Source organism: Phasianus colchicus, chromosome 9 (assembly GCF_987193195.1).
Source record: "Phasianus colchicus chromosome 9, bPhaCol1.hap1.1, whole genome shotgun sequence".
Classification (NCBI taxonomy): Eukaryota; Metazoa; Chordata; class Aves; order Galliformes; family Phasianidae; genus Phasianus; species Phasianus colchicus.
In genome coordinates, this window is record NC_143444.1 from 24,490,461 (window position 1) to 24,510,023 (window position 19,563).

At 39.2% G+C, this 19,563-nt stretch overlaps 1 protein-coding gene across 2 annotated transcripts; it reads right to left on the reverse strand.

Moving 5' to 3' along the window:
• Positions 1-1,183: 1,183 nt before the first annotated feature.
• On the reverse strand, positions 1,184-19,559 carry STIL (STIL centriolar assembly protein). Of its 2 annotated transcripts, none has more exons than XM_031602059.2 (16): positions 19,109-19,559; positions 18,164-18,271; positions 17,082-17,197; positions 16,793-16,980; positions 15,558-15,805; positions 14,713-14,796; positions 14,507-14,593; positions 13,060-13,207; positions 11,920-12,029; positions 11,002-11,116; positions 9,288-10,343; positions 7,861-8,026; positions 6,925-7,150; positions 4,809-5,001; positions 3,927-4,180; positions 1,184-2,684 (listed from the first exon to the last, which is right to left on the reverse strand). In XM_031602059.2, exons 1-16 carry the CDS (start codon positions 19,345-19,347, stop codon positions 1,856-1,858), a joined length of 4,167 nt encoding a protein of 1,388 aa, XP_031457919.2. In that variant the 5' UTR covers positions 19,348-19,559; the 3' UTR covers positions 1,184-1,855. The 2 variants fall into 2 exon arrangements, with proteins under 2 accessions (XP_031457919.2, XP_031457926.2); XM_031602066.2 differs by having other exon boundaries at positions 18,957-19,222.
• Positions 19,560-19,563: the final 4 nt, after the last annotated feature.

The window sequence follows — 19,563 nt, forward strand, 5'->3', positions numbered from 1 at the left end:
TCATCCCAGTGGAATGTCCAAAAACATTTAACTATTTTTTGACTACTTCAGCAGAAAACAGGCTGCCAGACAGCAGGCCTGGATCTAAGCCACCAGACTGAGCATGGCACAGGCTCCCTGCTTTTCAGCATAGGAAAGTAATAGCTTCTGAAAGGCAGCAAATATCCATATTGATGGCAGAGGCTGCTGCAAGGAAAGGAATTTTGACACAGCTCAATACAAGCTGCTATTTTCTGTTCCACATCCAGGCAGTTAGCCTTGCTCTGAAATAGCAAGTGGCTTTTTTTTCCCCAGTTCTTTAGCTCACAATGGCCTAGGAGGTGGTAGATGCTAGAAAATACTCTTGCTGGTATAATTAATGAGTTAGCAATTACTACACACTCAAACCTACCATGAACTCACAGAGTTACTGTAGTCCTTTGGATCTGAACAGGAAAGACCTGGGACATTAGTGTGGGTTGCTTTAATTTCTAGTTTAACACCCCGTGAGCAGGAAAGACAAGGTCAGCAGCAGAGGCTGAACTTCTGTTGAGACAATGCCATCATTAACACAGATCTGAACAAACTTTGTTTTAAACTCAAAGCATGTCGGTGTAGCAGAGCCAGGGTGAAAACAGATGGCTCTGCTGTCATTCAGCTCTGGCTGAATGTTATGGATGGTGGGAACTGGACTAAACTGCAACTTCCACTGCTGCTGTCTCATTTCCAAGTCCAGGAGGTCAGAAGGGAGCTGTGTTACACCACAGTGATGCTGGCTGAGCTGTGGCCTTAGGCAGGACTTGCCAAAGGAAGCAGAGCTATCAAGTCCAGCACTGAACACCTGGGACTTCCAGCAGGAAAAAAAGAAAGTACAGACATGTCTACTATACCTAAAAATTCAACCAGGAGTCAAACTGTTAACAGAAAGGGAACAGTTAATTGATAACTGAATTCCTCAACTTGTGGAACAGCCCTTTTCCATAATCCTGTAACAGCAATTTCAGTAATAGACTGTAATGCTTTCACAGACTAATCTGTATGTTAATAAGGAACAAAAGTAAAACAATTTTTTTTCTTATTTTTGCTTATCCCACCACCCAATATTGGAATTGCTGAATACCAAGTGACAGTGACTTTGTCAGCCATGCCACACAACAACAGGGAATGGGCAAGTTCATGCATAAATATCACAAACAACTCAAGGTAGTTTTATTTGTTATTTTTTTAATGAAAACTTGGACCTCCATGAGCAATATGTACGTTTTAATAAATAGAAAACATACAAAATAAAATCACAAGAACGATAAAAGTGCTGGTTTTTCCAATTTCCTTATAAGATCCCATGATACAGTCTGTTACATGTGTCATCTTGCCTGAAATCAAAGTAATTTTAAGCACAGTAAAGCCACGATTACATGGCCCTTCCCACCCAACACAACCCCACACAGCAATCCAAACAAAGCTTCTGGAAATTGGTACTTTTGCTCCATTACCCCTGCTATGCCACACAGGATCTATGGCTTCACAGTTGGCACAAGCAAGTAAAAGTCACTGTTTAAAAAAAAGTCAATTAAAAAGCATGTAAAAACAAGCAGCATTATTATAGCTGAGCAAAGAGGACATCTTGGGTTCAAGTCAATTCATCTTTTAGATACTTCAAAATCATGTTTAACTGTAAACAAAAGTGCAAACATACTGCAGACACCTGGAAGTGGCTGTCACCAACCTGAACCGAAAGCTCAGTTTTGCAAGCTTTATGTTGCTACAATAAAGTGACCTCATAAAAAGATAACTTAATCCTTGGTTTCCTGTAGTCTTTTACAAAGGGGTCCCTTCTAGATTTGAAACAGTATCTGCTACTTATCTGGGGAGATGCTCAGAACAACTTCGGCAGCTGCCTGAGTTGCTTCACATCAAGAATGGTGCCAACAGAATTCACACTGTTTGACTGGCTTAATGTTCCAAGGGCTGGAGCATGCAGATTTCCAGCAAATACCTGAATATCTCCTCCACCTTTCCTGCCAGGTTGTTCGGTGAATTCAACCTTCCCAGGTAACAATTTGTGCTTTGACTTCAAATCCTTTAAAATCTGAACTGAGTTTTCATTTGCTTGTTCTGTTCTGGGAAGAAAGATTTCATTTGTAATGTTTCTTAATATAGGGCTGTTCAATTCTGGCAGAAAAGCATTAGCAGTCAACTCTCTGCTGGGACTTTTCAGATGAATGGGGGTTCCTTCATCAGCTCTTTTGGATAATTCAGTCCTGTGGTTTAAGCCATCCAACAGAGGGGTAAAGTTTTTGTGCAGCACACTTTCACTTTCGACAGTGCCGTAATTGCCATCTTGAACATGCAGTTCCTCTTCATCTTCACTACTGTCCCCTCCCTGTATCAGTCCATACCGTTTCATGTACTTCTTGGTTGCAAATGACATATTGTTGGGTGAAATCAAGCTAAGACCCACCATGCTCTTTTCCACATTTGAATGCAAGATGTCTTGGAAACAGCAATCAGTAGGAAGATTTTGGCCCGAGCGACTGAGAGAAAGCCTAGATAACTGATTTTCACTGAGATACTTGAGTGCTATAGCATTTGCTTCCATGCTGAGATCAGCTACATTAGGAGTTAAGCCACACATGCTAACATTGGCAAACGACATGTAATTTAGTCCAGGAACCACTGCTTCAGGATTTATGCATGCTAAAATGCTGAAATAAAGCATCAAAAAATTAGTTCAGATTTACAAGGAAAGAAGTATGCATTTCACAGAATGATCTGATAAATTATTTTGCTCACTGTATTGATTTCTCCTCCTTTCCAAACATTACAGCTCAGACTGTGCAGTGCTGAGACCAGACATTGTGCATATACTAAAGAGCATCTCTGCAGCTAGTCACACTGATAGCATTCAAACAATATCTTGGAACACTGGTGATATTCCCTCCTGATTCAGTGCTAACCACAGCCCTGCTATTAAGAACCAACTTCCAGCACATTTCAGAGCTGTCTGTTCACAGCTGATTTGAGTTGTTGGCCAACTCTCATTGCTAAATGAGAAGTTACATGCCTCTAACTCTGGGCTCTGGGTGCTAGCATCTAATTCCAAATTTGTATTGCAATAGAAGATGCAAATTCAGTAACAGATATCAAGGACCCCTCATGTTCCCCAATGCCAAGGTTCTAGTTTCTGAAGACATCCTTCAGTAGGAGGCACATTCATTTTCATGGTTGCCATACTAGTTTCTTGTACACATAGAAGTATCTGATGAACTTAATGTGAAATGGAGAGAAAAGAGCTTAGAGACTGTACAACTAGAAACAGCTTTTGATATATAGCTGAAGACTCACACTACTCTGCTTGATTCTACTTCTGTTCTTTTGTTGGTTTGTTTCACCAAGGCATCTTCCCTGCCCAGCCACTACAGCCTCCCTCTACTTTAATTCGAAACATTCACAATCTAAAGTGATTAGGACAGAAGCCATTTTGAATATATGTGGAAGTTATGAGAACAGTTTCACTTACGCTGGCGAAATGCAAGATGTGGGTTAAGAGGTTGTGATAAAAATATCTAATGACTGCTGCTTAATGTTCAGCCTCACAAGTTTTTAAACGGTGTCTCTCTGGAATACTCTGACATAGCCCAGAGGACTGAAATTACTCAAGCATTTTTTCTAAGGAATTATGTGCTTCCACACACACAATACTTAAGAACCACCAGATGCTCTAATGGCTACTTGTGTTACATTAAATTGAATTTGCTAACAGAGCTCTCACACCTATCTGAAATACCCATAGCATGAGCCAGTGTTTCATCTTTGTGTAAGAAATGCAGAACAAGCTGACAAATAATCCCCACTGGCAGCAAATACAGTCCCTTCTTTGCTCACTAAGCTGATCCTCATTTGTGGTTGGATCTAGAAATTACTGCTCAAAACAGTCAGTATTTTACCTGGCATTCTCCACTTTGTGTGTATTTTTCTTCATTCTGCTGGGCGACTCAATTGTCACTCCAAGACTTCTCAGCTGTTTGAGTGTAGCACTAATCACACTCTCTTTATCCACCACTTCTGTGTCAGTCCCCGAATCCCTTTCTGTTCCATCACTGATACTTTGATACTTTGCATCATCATCATTAACAAATCCTGCTTTTACAGGAAAGTGATCTTGTTCTTCTGAAGACTTTAAGAGATGGTTTACTTGGCCCTAGAGAAAAAAAAAAAAAGGGAGCAGGGTAAGAGCCCACATTGCCAGAATTGTGACATCTAGGAGTTGCCATAAAACAATTCTGTTTTAGTTTCAAGCAATTATTTTGCAATGTACAACTAGCTGAGCTAACAACTTATTCTGACAAATACACCGGACTCATATTCAGCTTATATACTCAGCTTATATACTATCAAGTAATATCACAAAAGTGTACACAGAAGTGTAGAAAAATACTGGAGTATCTTACATTTCAAGTTTTCTGTAAGCACCGATTCTCAATTTAAATGCAGCATAGTTCCAAATTAAAGCCTCCATTTAAGGGGCTTGAAGGTAAAGCATTGTGATATTCTAAAGGCTAACTGGGGAAAGTTATCTACTGACATCAACTTCTAACTACATAATTAATTTGGCAGTAGATGGTACTCCATATATGCACAGAAGAGTAAAGTAAAAAATGGCCATTTAAACCTCAAAGGGAAGACCTGAAAACTCAGAGCTTTCCATAGCATGTAACATATGACCTTGAAAATAGCATACAGTTTTCTGTGATGCTAATACCACATTGTGACTTCAGTGTGTTGTTGTACTTCTATGCAGTACAGACTATCAAATTTAAATTCATTACCAGCAAATCCTGATAAAGTTTCTGATCCTCTGACAGATGCCGGGCCAGCACGGAGATGGCTGGCTCCAGGTTTTGCTCACTTGTTGCCACCACGTGGCTGCTGGCTCCCTCTGTTGGTTCTTCCTGTAAGCACATGCTAGCACTTTCCTCTAAGGATGAACTGTGAACAAGTGCTTGGGAGACATTTCCAGTTCTGAAAGAGACCAATGACATAACTAGATGTTTCCTTGAAGAGAAGATAAAGATATCACTCCTGATCTCCTATTGTGAACACCAGAAGAGAAGATATTGGAAAGTGTATTGGAAATAGGATCTAGCATTTCTTGATTTGTTTTCTGCCTAAGACTTTGAAAGAGAACAACCACAGCAAGGAGCCTTTTGAGGACTGAAGAAACAGCTTCTAGAGTAACATTACAACAGCCTCATTGTTTTTCCAAAAGATTGGCTTCTCTGGATTAGTCAAAACACAATGACGACACAACCTTAAAGCAGATTAAACAAATCACTAAAAAACTGGAATTAGTCTTCAGTGTTTTCATGGGCACTTCAGGAGTAATGTGTTTTCCATGTGTTCTGAGAATAACTTACTCAATTTCTTTATTTTAAACCAAAGCAAATAACTGGTAACAAAATTGCTGTGGTAGTTTAAAGCCCACATAAGAACTTCTCAAAGATGCTGTTACAAGTACATACATATTCAGTACACACTGAATATGAATGACTTGAAAACAAACCCATAGCTGAAATATTTCTAACAACTGTGAAAGAAAAAACAATAATTTACCCTTTTTATTCAAAAACCCTGGGGTAGATATTCTAGAGTGAGCAACAATGCATCCTCTCTCACTAGCCAGAATCTGCATCTCATAAACCTTCTGAGATCAGATACATCAATAGTACCATCATCCCAAAGAGACTGTTAAGCAACCCTCCTTCCCCTGCCAGTGTCTCCTCAAGAGACAAATGTAAGATAACACAATTTCAGAACCCAACTGATCAACTGCCTGTGTTGAAAGTGATAAGATTTAAATCACGTGACATGCCAGATAGTCAATGTAGGTTATCAGTTACTGTTATATTAACAATTAATCATCATTCCCAAAAGTGTCTCCTTCCTCTTCAAAGGAATCTGAGTGATGCTGCATACCCTCATATAAGAGGGTATTATTATAAGACACTTGCACAACTGTCTCACAAGTTTATGAATCCAAATTAAAGAGAACCTTAAGACTGTATTTCTTTAAAATATGATATTCAAAAGATTTATCTGTACCAGTAACACTCATGGTAACAGTATAGTGACAGTCTGTAGATAAAATTGTAATCAAGGATATGAATATTTAAATTCTGCCTTCATTATAATTCTTCTTTCCCAATATTACTATTATTTTAGAAATATAATCTAACTGGAAGGATATTTCACCTCCTTTGTTTTTGGTTTTGTTCCCCCCCCCTCCCCCCCAAAATAAACTAATATTCCCTGAGCATTAAGTACCAAATTGTTGAGCTATTCCATACATAAAACTAACACTGATGTAGTAGATAACTAAATATTTTAGAAATTTCCTCCCAAATCAGACAGATTAGTTATTGTAACATGAGGAATCTGACCTTAGAAAATAGTGGGGGAAAAAAAAAAACAAAAAAAAACAGTGAAGTTGGCACCTGCATATACAATGTAATTAAGCATAGAGGAATTCAGAGGACAGACATAACCAAAAACTTTTTGTCTTAAGCCCCTCAAGAACTGAAAAGCTTTGGAATGCTGCAGAGGAAAACAAGTAGCTACAGCAATGTCCCCTTTCTGCTCAGGAGTTAAGGTGAGAAAGGGAATGCTGCCAGCACTATACATGGTTTTCCAAGCTGAAGGCTCCTGCCATCAGCTGCTGCTGATAGGTAAGTAGCTAAATGTGCATGACTGATAAGTGCAAACTCTAAAGACAGCTGTGTTTTGGCGAGCTGCACAATTCCAAGCATAATCAAAAAAACAAAGGGGAAGAACATAGCTGAAGTCAGGTGATTATTTATAATTCCTGAAAAAAAGAACTACAAAGAGGTTGTAACTTCTGAAAGGCAGTTCAGCTTATGTGAACACCAGATATTTCTAGTTACTTACTGGAGAGTATTCTGATGAGTTCCTTCTTCCACAAGACGAATACTGTCTACAAAGCTGGGCATGTCAACAACCTTTAAGGAAGAAGCAATACTGGTGTTACTTGCATCTTGTTCAGCATTAATTGAAATGCTTATATCTTCCTTAGAAATCTCTGCATCCTCTTTCTTTCCCTGTGGTATGGTGTCATCTTGTTTTTCTGAGGATGTATTCCAGAATAAGCTAGCACCTAGAAGAGAAGAGAGATTTACCCATTTAGGAAAGCCATTGGTATCTTTTGAGATCCTTTGGTATTGTAAAGCTAGAGGAATTACTTGTTTGCATTCATTTTTTTTTCAGCATCTTATAAGTGATTTAAGGCTTAGAACAGCCAAGAACTGCAAAAACACTGCTTGAGTGCTACTTTAAAGTATGCTCAAACACACTTGATGAAAACAAGTGGGCCATCTTGAAATTACTAAAATTATATTTTCCTACAGATTAAACAGGAACCAATACAGTAATATGTAGCCTTAAAGTAAGATGCAAAACTTGCTAGATCTGAATAGTCTTCCTTCATGCATACACCTGTTTGAGTCACAGATAAATATATTTATTGCTTATTGTGTTAAGATAATCAGATAAGGTAATAGCTATTTCTTTTCAAAACAGTGCATTAAAAAAGTGGCTGTTTTCTTTTTCAATAATTTTTCTTTTTAAACAATTAAAAACAAGACACTGCTAAAGCTATCAGAAAAATAACTCTTCTTCCAATGATGGAAATTGCTGCCATTGCAGCCTAAACTCACAAAGAACACTCAGAACTCAGCTGGTGCTGGTATTGAGGTGCACGCTTTTGAACATTCAGCATTTCTGCAGTGTGTTACCTCTCTTACAATCAAAAATCACAGAAACATCCATGAAGTGATGACTGTTTTCTCTTAAGGAATGACATTCTACCTGTGCTCACAGCAATGCTCACACTCTTCCTCAGGGGTAAGCTTGGTGAGGACTGTGTTTCCATAGTAACAGGTTCCCCTTGCTTCTCAGGCTGCAGAGCACTGCTAGCTGTGGCTGCTTCAGAGGAAGAAACCTGATGAGCCTGTGCTTCCAATAAGCGTTGGATCTGCAATGGTTATCAGAATGGTGTAATTTGTACAATGAAATACAAAGTATAATAGGCAGAAGTTAATTAAGTTTGTATCCTTTAAGATCTGGACTCAAATCTAGGATGCACTGCCATAGACTTCTCATAACATTCCATTCTCAGCAGCATGTGATGGCAGAGCTACCAAATAAGAGGTTTTGTGCATGCTGGCAGGACTACATCAAGAAAACCTGAGTAAAAACCTATTTATGCAACACTTGTTGGAAGAATTTTCTGTCCCTTTTATCCATATGCAAAGCTATCATTCACCAACCAAGCATTTTATATGCCAGCTGTCCATATATCATGTCAAAACAACTTCGTATGAAATTATAAATTCAACAAACAAGCACTTAAATGATAAAATTACAGCAATCCAGGCAGCCTTCACTCAAGTCTTCACCCTGCTTGTTGATTACTCCACAGCTCCAATGTGTTTGTACAGTGAGGAGTGGTTTCCTTCCCTGATGCACAGTTCATGCTTTGAGAGCTTGATTTTACATACAGGAACTACAACTACAGCCTATTTCAGTTTTCTCATTTAGGCAGGAGAAACACATATTGCTTATGATTGTACTGATTTTTTCTATTCCCATCATTCATCACTAGCAGCAGAATTCAAACACTGGCTCGTCAATCCCAAGTCACACCCTGCAGAACACAGGGCTAGCATTATAATTCAGGAAGTGGGCATTTTGAAGGCACTTAACCTGCTACTGAAATAAAACTTAGTGAGAACAGCAAAACCCAGTTTTCCAACCCAGCAAACCTGATGAATCCTGCAGATTTGGTACAAATAAATTTGAAAGCAGGAGGCTGCAGACTTGAAGGTGGACAAAATAACTCATGAGAACAGTCCATACTTCACCTGTATGTTTACATTAATTCCAGTCTCTAGTCTGTATATACTGAGAAACAGTAATTTACTTTTTCTTTAAAAAAAAAATAGAGAAACAATTATATAGAAGGCATGTCAGTTTGCATTATAAACCAGTCTGCTGAAAAAGGAACCTTCACATTACATTTACTGTTATAATTCCAGAAAGTTTAACTAGGGAAGGATCAAAAAGTGTGTTTTGAGCAACATCAATTAACAGAGCTAATTCCGACCCCAGACTGGACCAGGTATGACAGGCTCTCTCTTCCTGGTGAAGCTCAATGTTTACTTTATTCCTTCGACAAGGAAAGTATCAAAACAATCACTAAGAGGGCAGAGGAGAAAGAAGTCGTTTCAACAAACCTGAGCTTGAAGTAATTTGAGTTGCCTATCTTGTTCTGTAAGAACCCGGTAAGCATCTGGAGATAATCCCATCATCCCATTATCTGATCCTGTTGTAGAAGCAGGCGTGTGCAAACAAGGTGAGTGAGCACCACAGCACTGGGGACTAGAGGGGCTTGCACTTGAAGGCAGTCTTATTCCAGGTGACAAGCTATTTTCAAGAGAACAGCTCCCCATTTTCCCACGATACCCCATACTTATAGGGCTACTTGTTGTATAACTGCAGCAAAGATTTGGACAAATGGTATTCTGATGGAACATTGTGCATGGGTTCTGTTGAGCTATCTCTGATTGAACTTCTGTTCCATGTTTGGGGTTCATTTCACCAACTCCTTGCCACGAGATTATTGAATTATATTGGACTGAAGCAGGAAACTGACAGTTGCATGCACTGGCTGGACAGCAAGGCGGAACATGAACTGGCACCTGCAGTTCTGGTGGTCTTCTGCAGCTCTGCATTGAAAAAGTAGAGGAGTTGTAGAGAACTGGCTGTGTAACAGCAGGAAGCTGCTTGGAGTCAGATACTGAGGTTTTTCGAACCAGAAGTTCTCCCTGCTGTGCAGCTCCCTCAGGATTTAGTACAAGTCTTTGTGGTGGCCTTCTGGGTTGATGCACAGATGTATCTGGGGAAGGTTCAGTGCAAGGGGTTGAAGGAGAAGATGATCCAGAACTTTTTCTTGATTGCGGACAAGATTTCTTACAGTGCAACTGTTGCTGTATTAGAGCCTGCTTTCCCCAGGAAGACCTTGAAGTTGGAATTTTCTGGTTTAAATGGTTTGGTAATTGCCTCAAAGAAGGATCTCCGATACTAGCAGAAAAGTTTTGTTTGTCTTCAGAGCAGTGGGTGGGATAATAAACAGATCCTAAGTAGCATTTCTTTTTAACAGATTGATGTAGCACTTGAGGAAGACTTTTAGCATTTGAAGTCCCTGCAGGCTTAGGCAGTTGTCCTGATTCCACAAAGCTCCCATCCAAAACAAGGGACAGTTCAGGAACTGATGGAAAGATCCTGGTAACCTGAAGGTAATTACATAAGCAAGTTTAACTTTTCTCTAAAATACTGTTCTTCTGCACTTCACAAGCAGAACTTCCTAGCATTTGTTCAAGATATTGTTTCCATTCAAAACTGTATGACTGTTACCAGCTCCAAAACAGCTATATAAGGAATACCTTTTTAATGACTGGAGAGTCCAGACATAGAAAAAGCAGAAAAATCTATAGGATCAGTCTTAAAGTACTGCCTCCATATAGCTTAATAGCTGTATCTACCAAACAAAAGCCTTGTCATCCTGGAACTGCAAGGCTACATGTCTCCTCTTACTACTCTTAGACCCAGCAGACAGCACCACCCTTGTGGATTATCAAATACATTGTTGCAGGTACTCTGTTATAGTTGTATGTGCTTCAGTAAAAAACAAGAAACAAAACAAACCCACCAAGATAAACTAGCAGATAATCTTTTCCCAAATACTAGCATATGCAGGAATTGAAGTGCCTATGATCTCAGCACAAAAGCAGGCTGACTAGAGACAGGAGCTGGGACTCCCTGGAACACTTCAGTTCTGTTTCTGTTAGCACTTTGAGAATGAAGCTCTCATCCCCTTACAATTAGCTTTGCTGCTTCAGTTATCACATCTTCTAGAACCTGAGAAGTCTAAAGACATTATTTAGTTACCTCTTGACTCACTGGGTGAGGACTTGGAATTGGCCTTGGGGACAAATCCTCATCTTCTACACCAGAGTCATGATCACTTGCTGACAGCTTACCGGGTGAACAACCATGAAGAGGACTAAAACAACATAAATCAAACTATTACTGCCCAATCTGACAAGCAGTTTTCATAAACATTCACATCTTTCACTGTGAAGTCTACAATGAAATATCAGCTTTTTTTTTTTTTTTTAAATAATCAGCAGTTGTAAGTCTCCCTGGTTAGCCAGAAAGTTCACATGGCAAACAGCTCTAGGACCAAAAAATGAAAATACAAATGCTGTTTTGGGGCAATAAATATACTAATCCTCTTCTTTCCACATCCCTGAACATACATCTTTTAAATGCCATTCTAGAAGAGAAGCATTGATTTATGTTAGGAAGATAGGAAGTACTAAAGTAAAGAGTAAATATTGTGGCATTGTTTAAAGAATAAAGACAACAAGGGCCATCTTTCAGCCCTAGATAAAAAGCTGATGGATAAGTCAGGTTTCCCAAAATCCTTAAGTTTCAACCTATCCAAGTCTCAGCTCTGAAAGGTCAGAAGAAAATAAGTTTTTACCAGTGTAAGTACATTTCAGAGATTTGAGCCAAAGGACTCCAAGCTCTATCAGTAAAGAGGCCTCCTCAGAAACATCTAATGTCCAAATTACAACCACCAGTATCAAGAGTAGAATTACTAGTACTTTCTCTAGCAATGGAGAAAGAGTTTGACCATCTTGCTTGAATGTGAGCTCTAAGAACAAACAAGCCCATGCAGATTTTAATGCAAAATCATCACTATAGTCAGAGCTAGCCTGACAGCCTACATAGAAGATGTAAAAATAAACTGATTAAATAGATATTTGATTTTTGTGCATAAATGACATCTGAAAGATTTACCTTTTAGTAGGAAGTTTCTTGCAGATTCTGCTGAAGAACTCTGTTTCTGCATTTTGTTTCTCTGCACTCAATACAAACTGGATAGGGCTCTTGTCTGAAGGTTCAATGTTCTGAAATGAAGTTTTTTGTATTTGTGAAGCATGCCAATGTGAAGCTTTTGATAACCAAGACACTGCTCCCAAAGAAATAGTTTCAAGGAAGTTTGTAGCTGATTACTTGTTGCTTGTTCTTTACTTTCAATTCTCAATTCTTTCACTACTACAAGTAGGCAGGCTTCCTTTCCTGTTTAACACTGTTCCCCTTGCTACTCTAGTTGGCCTAATTATAGCCATGAGCAGATGCTTCCTTGTTGTAACTGCTTAGATAGTCTTCCACAAAGCCTTCATCATCATAGGAAACAACAAATGCTCCTATACCAATTTACACAGCTGGGAACAGCAGAAGGAAGCCTCAGTTACTAAAGGCCTTCTGTCTTCAGAAAGCCTTTTCTGGAGAAAGAGCAGAGCATAAGAGCACAGGTCACATTACCCTGTGTGTTGCTTTACCAGAGCATGCAATGAACAAGTGTTCAATTTCAGGTTCTGCATTTTCCCAGGAAAACATTTAAAGAACAGATTTTCTAGGATTTCCTCAAGCCCTTTGAGTACTTCCCAAGTACTGTATGAAATTTTTTCAGAAAGTTACCTTGCACAAAAATAAAAATTTCTCCTGCTTTGTTACTGCAGCACAGAAAGAGGTTTGCAAGTTACCAACCACTGAATGTCATTTTGCATTCAACTCTGAACAAAGCATAACTAGCTAGGCCTTGCTCTTCAGAAAACAAACAAGTATGCATCAACCACAGCAGCTGACAGAAGTTTAAAGAGCACTAGCAAAGTTCAACACAGCACACTGCATTTTAAAAAGCAGATTCTTAAATACTACTAGTAAAGTCAGCACCTGCTGAGGTTCTCTCTCACTTTGATACATGCTCAACTTACGTTTAAAACACTGTCAAAACAGAAATAAGTAACATTAAATAGCTGTCATTTATAAGCGGTGCAGTTTCATTTGGGTCATATTATTTGTCTCCTTTAAATACTTCAACTAGCATTGATTTTTTTTAACTACTGTGATGCAGTAAGTAATCAAGCCACTTACTTTGAAGAGGTGTACTGTTTCGTTGCAAGTTAAGAGCTGGAACCCTAATTCAGTCTGCCCTCTGCAATGACCACATTCATAAAATTCTGGTTCTTTGTGTGTCAATGAATAAAGCACAATAAGAAAACTTCCAGATTCTGAGAAAACCCTAAAATAGAAAAAAGCCCACATCGTAAAAAAAAAAACAGGAAGAAGGTCATTAGCTTCTCAATATATTGGACAAGTTATCACACAATTTATCAGACTGGTCACTTAGTGCATTTTGAGTAGCACTGAGCTATAAATAGGTAGAGCAGAGAGACTTGTGACTGATGCCATATGTGAGAATCAAAGCCAAGTACAGAGATGGTGGGAATAATTTCTTTGCTTTCTACCTCCTTTGGGATCACTTATTACTTTGGCTGAATTACTGAAGGACTTCAGTAATTGTGTAGAAGAAAACATTGTAAAAGTGATGGTTGTTACTCCTCAGCATTCAAAAAACACTCAATGTTAAAAACATTTCTGAAGAAAAATTATACTAAGTTTTTGGGTTTTTTTTTTTTTTCTTTAAACACAAGTAGAAAATAGTGAATTTACAACAGTCAACATTAACACAGAAGTCCAAGCAAGGTTAAAGAAAACAATCTGCATTTTCAGGAAATTGTATGACTACTTCCATACTACTTTTTTTTAATTTCTATTTGTGATAGAAAAAGCAGTAAGAATCAGATGCTTGAAAAGCACATTCAGACAGAACTTCAAAATGATTCTTGAAGATGGATGATGTACAGATTAAGCAGTTAGTCTGCAGAGGTAAATTCTCTTTGCATGATTTATCAAATCAACTCAATTCATTTCCAGGATAAAAATCACAGAAAGTTAATGAAAGTCAAGCATCTAACTTGGCTACACAAATCTAATCATCTAATTGGGCTCTTATCTGCATCTGTGTGTATTTAAATTGCTTAAGGAAAAGTCTGTTCAGTAATTACAAACATCTGTTCACCAAATGTGTTTTCATTTAATAATTGAAAAGCAAGTATGATTGAGCATAAAAAAAAGTGGTTAAATACAACTAAGGAAAAACCACATCAAAAAATCAAACAGAAGAAAAGTCCAAAAACAAAACTAAAACCCCACCTCTGTTTAAATGTCCTCTGCCAATTCTTATTTAAACTAAAAAAAAAAAAAAAAATGCAGTGACCTTGATGATATTAATATTTACCTTCTTCTGTCTTTGGGATGTTTAACCCAGCTTGCTAACACTTATCAGTTTCCAGAAGATTTGTGAGGCATAAGTCAAAACCAGGAACAACAACAAAAACAGACAGACCCAACTCCTATACAGCATCAATCAGATATTCTCTCAAATACCCTTGAGCAGAGCACATGCTGTCATGCCTTCTGGGCAGGACACATTTATGGGTAGCCAGTAATTTATGTTTTGTAGATAGAAGTGACTTGCCTTTCTTGAATTGAAGAACTGAATAAATATCGCAGGCAACAGGCCCAGACTTGAGGACTATAGATATGAGTAACTCCACTCATCCAACTAAAGTAAGAAGAAATATCTAATTAGAGATCATTACATTACCAAGTCTCCTCTACATATTCCATCAAATACCTCTTAAATCAGTAAAAGTATTAATCTATACAGAGCCAAATACTTACACTCCAACTAATGGCAGAGCATATGCCTTTGGATCAGACTCAAGCAGCAAAAGTAGCTTTCGTGTCTGGTCCATAGTCAGGTAGCTGAAACAAAGATGATTTATTTATTTTCAATATTTGGTAAGTCAAGAAATCCTGAAGAGACAAATGAAAGATTATAAAGTATCAAAAAAAAAAAAAAAAAGGTTGGTGGAAAAAAAGATCAAAACCATTCTTTTTCCATATCTACTGCTTTTCACCAAAGCCCTGTGCATAAAGAATTAGCAAGCACAATCCTGGCTTAATATTCTTTTACTAGCAATGAATCCAGAAGGGCAAGTCATAATAAATTTAACAGCAAATCATAGTAAATTTGAAGAATAACTTTCAGAAATGCATTCACAAGGTCACTCAAACTAAAACAGCATTCAGTTGCCTCAAATTCTTTCCCTGTTGTACCCTATTAAAACAGTTACAAGTCAGAATGCCAACTCTTCGCTGTCATCTTTAAAAGCATGATTAACAGAAAAAGCTTTTTTCACATTTATCTGATGCTCATTTTAGCATCAGCACTGGAATTGTTTAAACAGCTGAATGCTGTTTATAGTTGTTTTGTTAATTATGTATACCTCAGTCTGCCCTAGCAGGAAGGTGCTCCTGAAGACAAGAGCCAGAGATTCTACTGAACAATCTAAGATTTTTCTCTTGACTCTGTTTCCTGTTTATAAAGTTTTTCTAGGTACCAGAAATTATGTCCTTTTGGTGTCAGTTGTTTTATTAAAAAGAAAAGCATTATGATCTCCACCTCCCTTTTTTAAAGGAGCACAACATACTGGCTGGCCAATTAAGGATTATCCTTTACTTACCCACACTTATAAGTTCCTTGAACTTGTGCAATATTCATAGGGCTGTTCAAATTCCTTGCTAGGGCTGTGGGAATAATTGGGACAGACTTCACTGGTGTATATTCCAAAATATTTGCTGCTGTAACAGAAGCCCAGTGAAAACTAAAGTTTAGATTATCCAGGTTTTCTGTGAAAACAATGTGAGCTCTGACAGTGAGCAGTTTAGAAAGATCCAGTGAATCTTTACTGCACAGGCTGTCCCGCAAATCCTAGAAGCAGGGAAAAGAGAAAGAAGTTAAAGAATGAAGTTGTCTTCATATTATTACTACAATTCAGTTTTTATTACAGTGGAAACTCAAATTATTCATTACAGCTAGTACTACAGTAGATACTATAGAAATGAAACCTATTAAGTCATGTTTCCAAAGCTCCTGGCTATACTGAATATAATGAATAATAATGTAAAATGTATTTGAAATTAAACTACGCAGATATTAGCACTGCTTTATATTATGTTCAGAAACCCAAGGTTACTTGAATTGTATGAAAATTAATGAAATCATAACAGGCAACTAGAATCCCAAAGCGAGTTGTTAGTTTTCAAGAAATTTGTATTTTAACACATGGATATATCACCCCAAGGAAAATTTAGATGGAAAGTAAACATTACTGGTGGTATAAAATATGAATGAGTATTTTAATGCATTTATCACAACAATAACTACAGACAAATAATTAATGAAATTGATAGTGCATATACTAGACTATCTGTCCATGGGGTCCAGATGAGACATATTTCAGATATAAGTATTAGCCTATAGAGAATTAACAGGTTTTCTTGCATGTCATTTGCTTGACAATGGTTTTTATGAGCTGTCATGTAAATACTGCAACTCACTCAGATTTCAAAGAAAAAAATGCTCTTTCTTGTTTAAGTCTGTTGCTACCACAGATGTCCTGCTCATTTTGCTGAAGATTTATTGTCACACAGCAAGAATTTAGTCCAAGTTTAAGGGTTACACTCTCTTTAAATTTCTCTGAAGACTACTGATTGCAGTACTTTTCAACATCCTTTTCAATGACATTCAAACAGCTCATTTCACATAACCAACTAAGCGATCTTCTTTCAGCCACTACTTTTGTGTGTTTGTTTTAAATCAGTGGGGCTGGAAATCAAGCCCTATGCATAGTCTAATCTTCCACCTAGAAGGCAGTTGACTGTTTGAAAAACCTGAAGGCTGCCAGCAGTCACCTACCTTGAAAGCCAAGCTGATGTCTTCAGCACTGTGCACTATAATGCTGTCTGAAGAAGGTCCCCACGCACTAACTGTACATGTAATCAAGAAGTCTCCAGGAAGAGATGCAGTTGGAACCTTGCCCGATCCGCTGGCAACTTCTCGTCCAGGATCAAACCGGTCTATTGTTAGCGTTATGCCTTCCCCATCTTTGAAATAAATAAAGTTAGCATCCAAGATCAACAACTCAGGCTCCTTGATAAAGGCTTATTCAACCACTATTGTCTGTGCACGTGATATTTAAAGTTACCTTCATCTACTGTGAGAGTCCCAAGCAAAAAACAGGCAAATAATTTTTTGTCGCTCTGCTTAGCGTGGCGATAAGCAAGTCGCAGGGGTTTCTCCATCATAGACAACTTTGGATTTCTAAAGAGACAATAAGCAAGTTTAAGACCCAAATTACTTTCACTGTGTCTTACTGCAAAAATTTCCTGACTTTTATAATCTTTTAGTTAGAAAATGTTTAAAGCTTTAGGCTGCTTCTTTACATCAAGGTGATAAAGTTAGTGTTTTGTACAGCACTGTTAAATGTTATCTTACATTCTGTGCAACATCCCAAAGATCCATATTCAAGAAGAACCTATTTTAAATGGAGCAGAACTGTACGATCACCTCAACACTTATTTACTTGACTAGCCCAGCAAACATTTGAGAGCTTTTTTCCAGGGAGATTAAACAAGGAGAGAGAAAAGCTTTTTGGGCTGGAGGGCAACGTTTTTTGCAAGAACTAGAGATGAACAAGTGAATTATTTTAGTATCAGGAGTACCTGCTAGAAACACTAAGACCAAAACACAGAACCTCCAAGGAGTTTCAGAAACCAAAAGAGTAGAGCAGGCCACAACACCTAAGTAATTTTGAGTCCATGTTCTCCCATTTTAGCACAATATTTACTGGGGATTCTAATAGGAGGAGTAGTGTGGACTCTGTGATGTAGGAATGTAAGTCAGGAAAAGAATTAGATAACTAAAATGACTATTCAGTAAATAAAAGTAAGAAAGTAAGAAATCTGGAATCTTGGTTAGTAAATACATCAGCATCATTTTAGCTCAATATAGCAATTTTGAGTTGGAGAAAGTTCAACGTTCCAAGTAAAGCTGTGGGTTTACACAAATAGTGATGATGATGCATATTCTACCTGCTCAATAATCAAGTGTACTCATAAAAAATAAAAGTAATCCATTTAAAATTTTGTCAGAATGTGTAAAATCAAGAAGCATTATGCAGCAAGGATATGTGGAAGCTGCTCTGACCTGTGTATAAGGGCTGCTTGTGATCACAGTTTGTTTTAACTCTTTGCTGCTTTTAAAAAAGAAAAAAAAGGCTATCCTTACCTGTAATAGGCAATATGTGAACCAATGACATCACCCACGGGAACTGGGTCCCAAAGAGCATACTTTGACAGAGGGAAACTGAAAGGGACCATCCTATCAGGAATAAACCTGGGGAAAAAAAGATGGCAGAGAAGAAGAAAGTAAGGTACTACGTTCAATAAATTTTCAAATAGCATTTGTCAGGAGGAGCAGGAAATAACTCACTAAGGAAAACAACCAACTGGACACATGAACAAGCTGTGCTTGATACAACACATGCAGTGAAAAGGATTAGAAACTCCTGATGTGCACACACACAAATATCACAATTTGCCAAGCTTAACATTAGACCAGCTTCTAAATCCCCACACGGCTCATCGTTTAAAGTCAGCATGAAGCCCATTTAAATGTGGAAGGCTTCAGAAACAAAGCAGTTGTTTAAGTAAGGAATATAGAGGGAGACTGGCTCTCCTGCTTCTGAGAGGCTGAGAAAACCACCACACAAGCACACAAACGGATTCCCACGAGCAGCAACACCTTTGTTATCAGGTGCCTAACCGACTGCACTAACCCCTATGTAAAGGGCAGAAGCCACGACGGCCTGCAGCAGGTATCTCACTGCTGTTTAACAAACAAAACTTCCTTGGGAGGCACTGGAAATCTCAGGGCCGGCCCAGCTGCTGCCTCAGGAAGGAGCTTCCATCGCTTTAGGGCAGCTCTAGCAGCAGCTCCCCCACCTCGCTCCTTAACTGATTCCCGTGGAGTCCCCGCCGCTCTCAAGGAAGGGCTGAACGGACCCTCCCCGAGTAGTTACCTAGGCTCTGCTCCAGGCAGAACGGGCTCCATGCAAGGGGCTGCCTCACGGACGCGGTGCCGGCCCGTCCCAACCGCGAGCCAGACGGATCCAGAAGCGGCCCTGAGGCCGCACAGCCACAGAACAACACGACGCTCCGCTCCCCGCCTCACCTCCCGCCGTTCGCACAAACCCCTCGCTCCGCGCCGCCAACTGCCGCCAGCCAATCACAAGGCAGAACCAGACGTGCTCCCGCCCCCGCTGTTCGCTCCGAGCCAATCGGCGCGCAACAGGGATGACTCTCTCTACCAATCGGAGCACACCCCGGGGAACGAACCGCCAGCGCGCGCGCAGGGGGGTTTAAAAACGGCCCCATTCCAATAAACGGTCCAAGGAGGCGGAGTGCGCGCATGCGTAGTCCGGCGCGACGGCGTTGCTATGGCAGCACGGGGCGCCGCCATCACTGGGCCGGGCCTAGAGGAGCGGAGTCGGATCCTAAGAAGCGAGGCGGCCCGCCCCATCCCGGCTGCCTGCCTCCAGGCGCGGGGGGTGGTGGTGGTGATCCGGCGTACGCTACACGCTGAGTTGTAAGGAGAGAGCGGCGCACAGCGCGGGGCGCTGCCCAACG

What these genes read in the sequence shown, in the direction of transcription:
- STIL (XM_031602059.2), bottom strand. Translation starts at nt 19,347, where the DNA reads ATGCGCGCACTCCGCCTCCTTGGACCGTTTATTGGAATGGGGCCGTTT. An exon ending in TCACATATTGCCTATTACAG is followed by an intron (nt 17,198 to 18,163) that starts GTAAGGATAGCC and finishes TTGTCTCTTTAG; the next exon opens with AAATCCAAAGTTGTCTATGA. An exon ending in AAACAGTACACCTCTTCAAA is followed by an intron (nt 12,030 to 13,059) that starts GTAAGTGGCTTG and finishes ACTTCATTTCAG; the next exon opens with AACATTGAACCTTCAGACAA.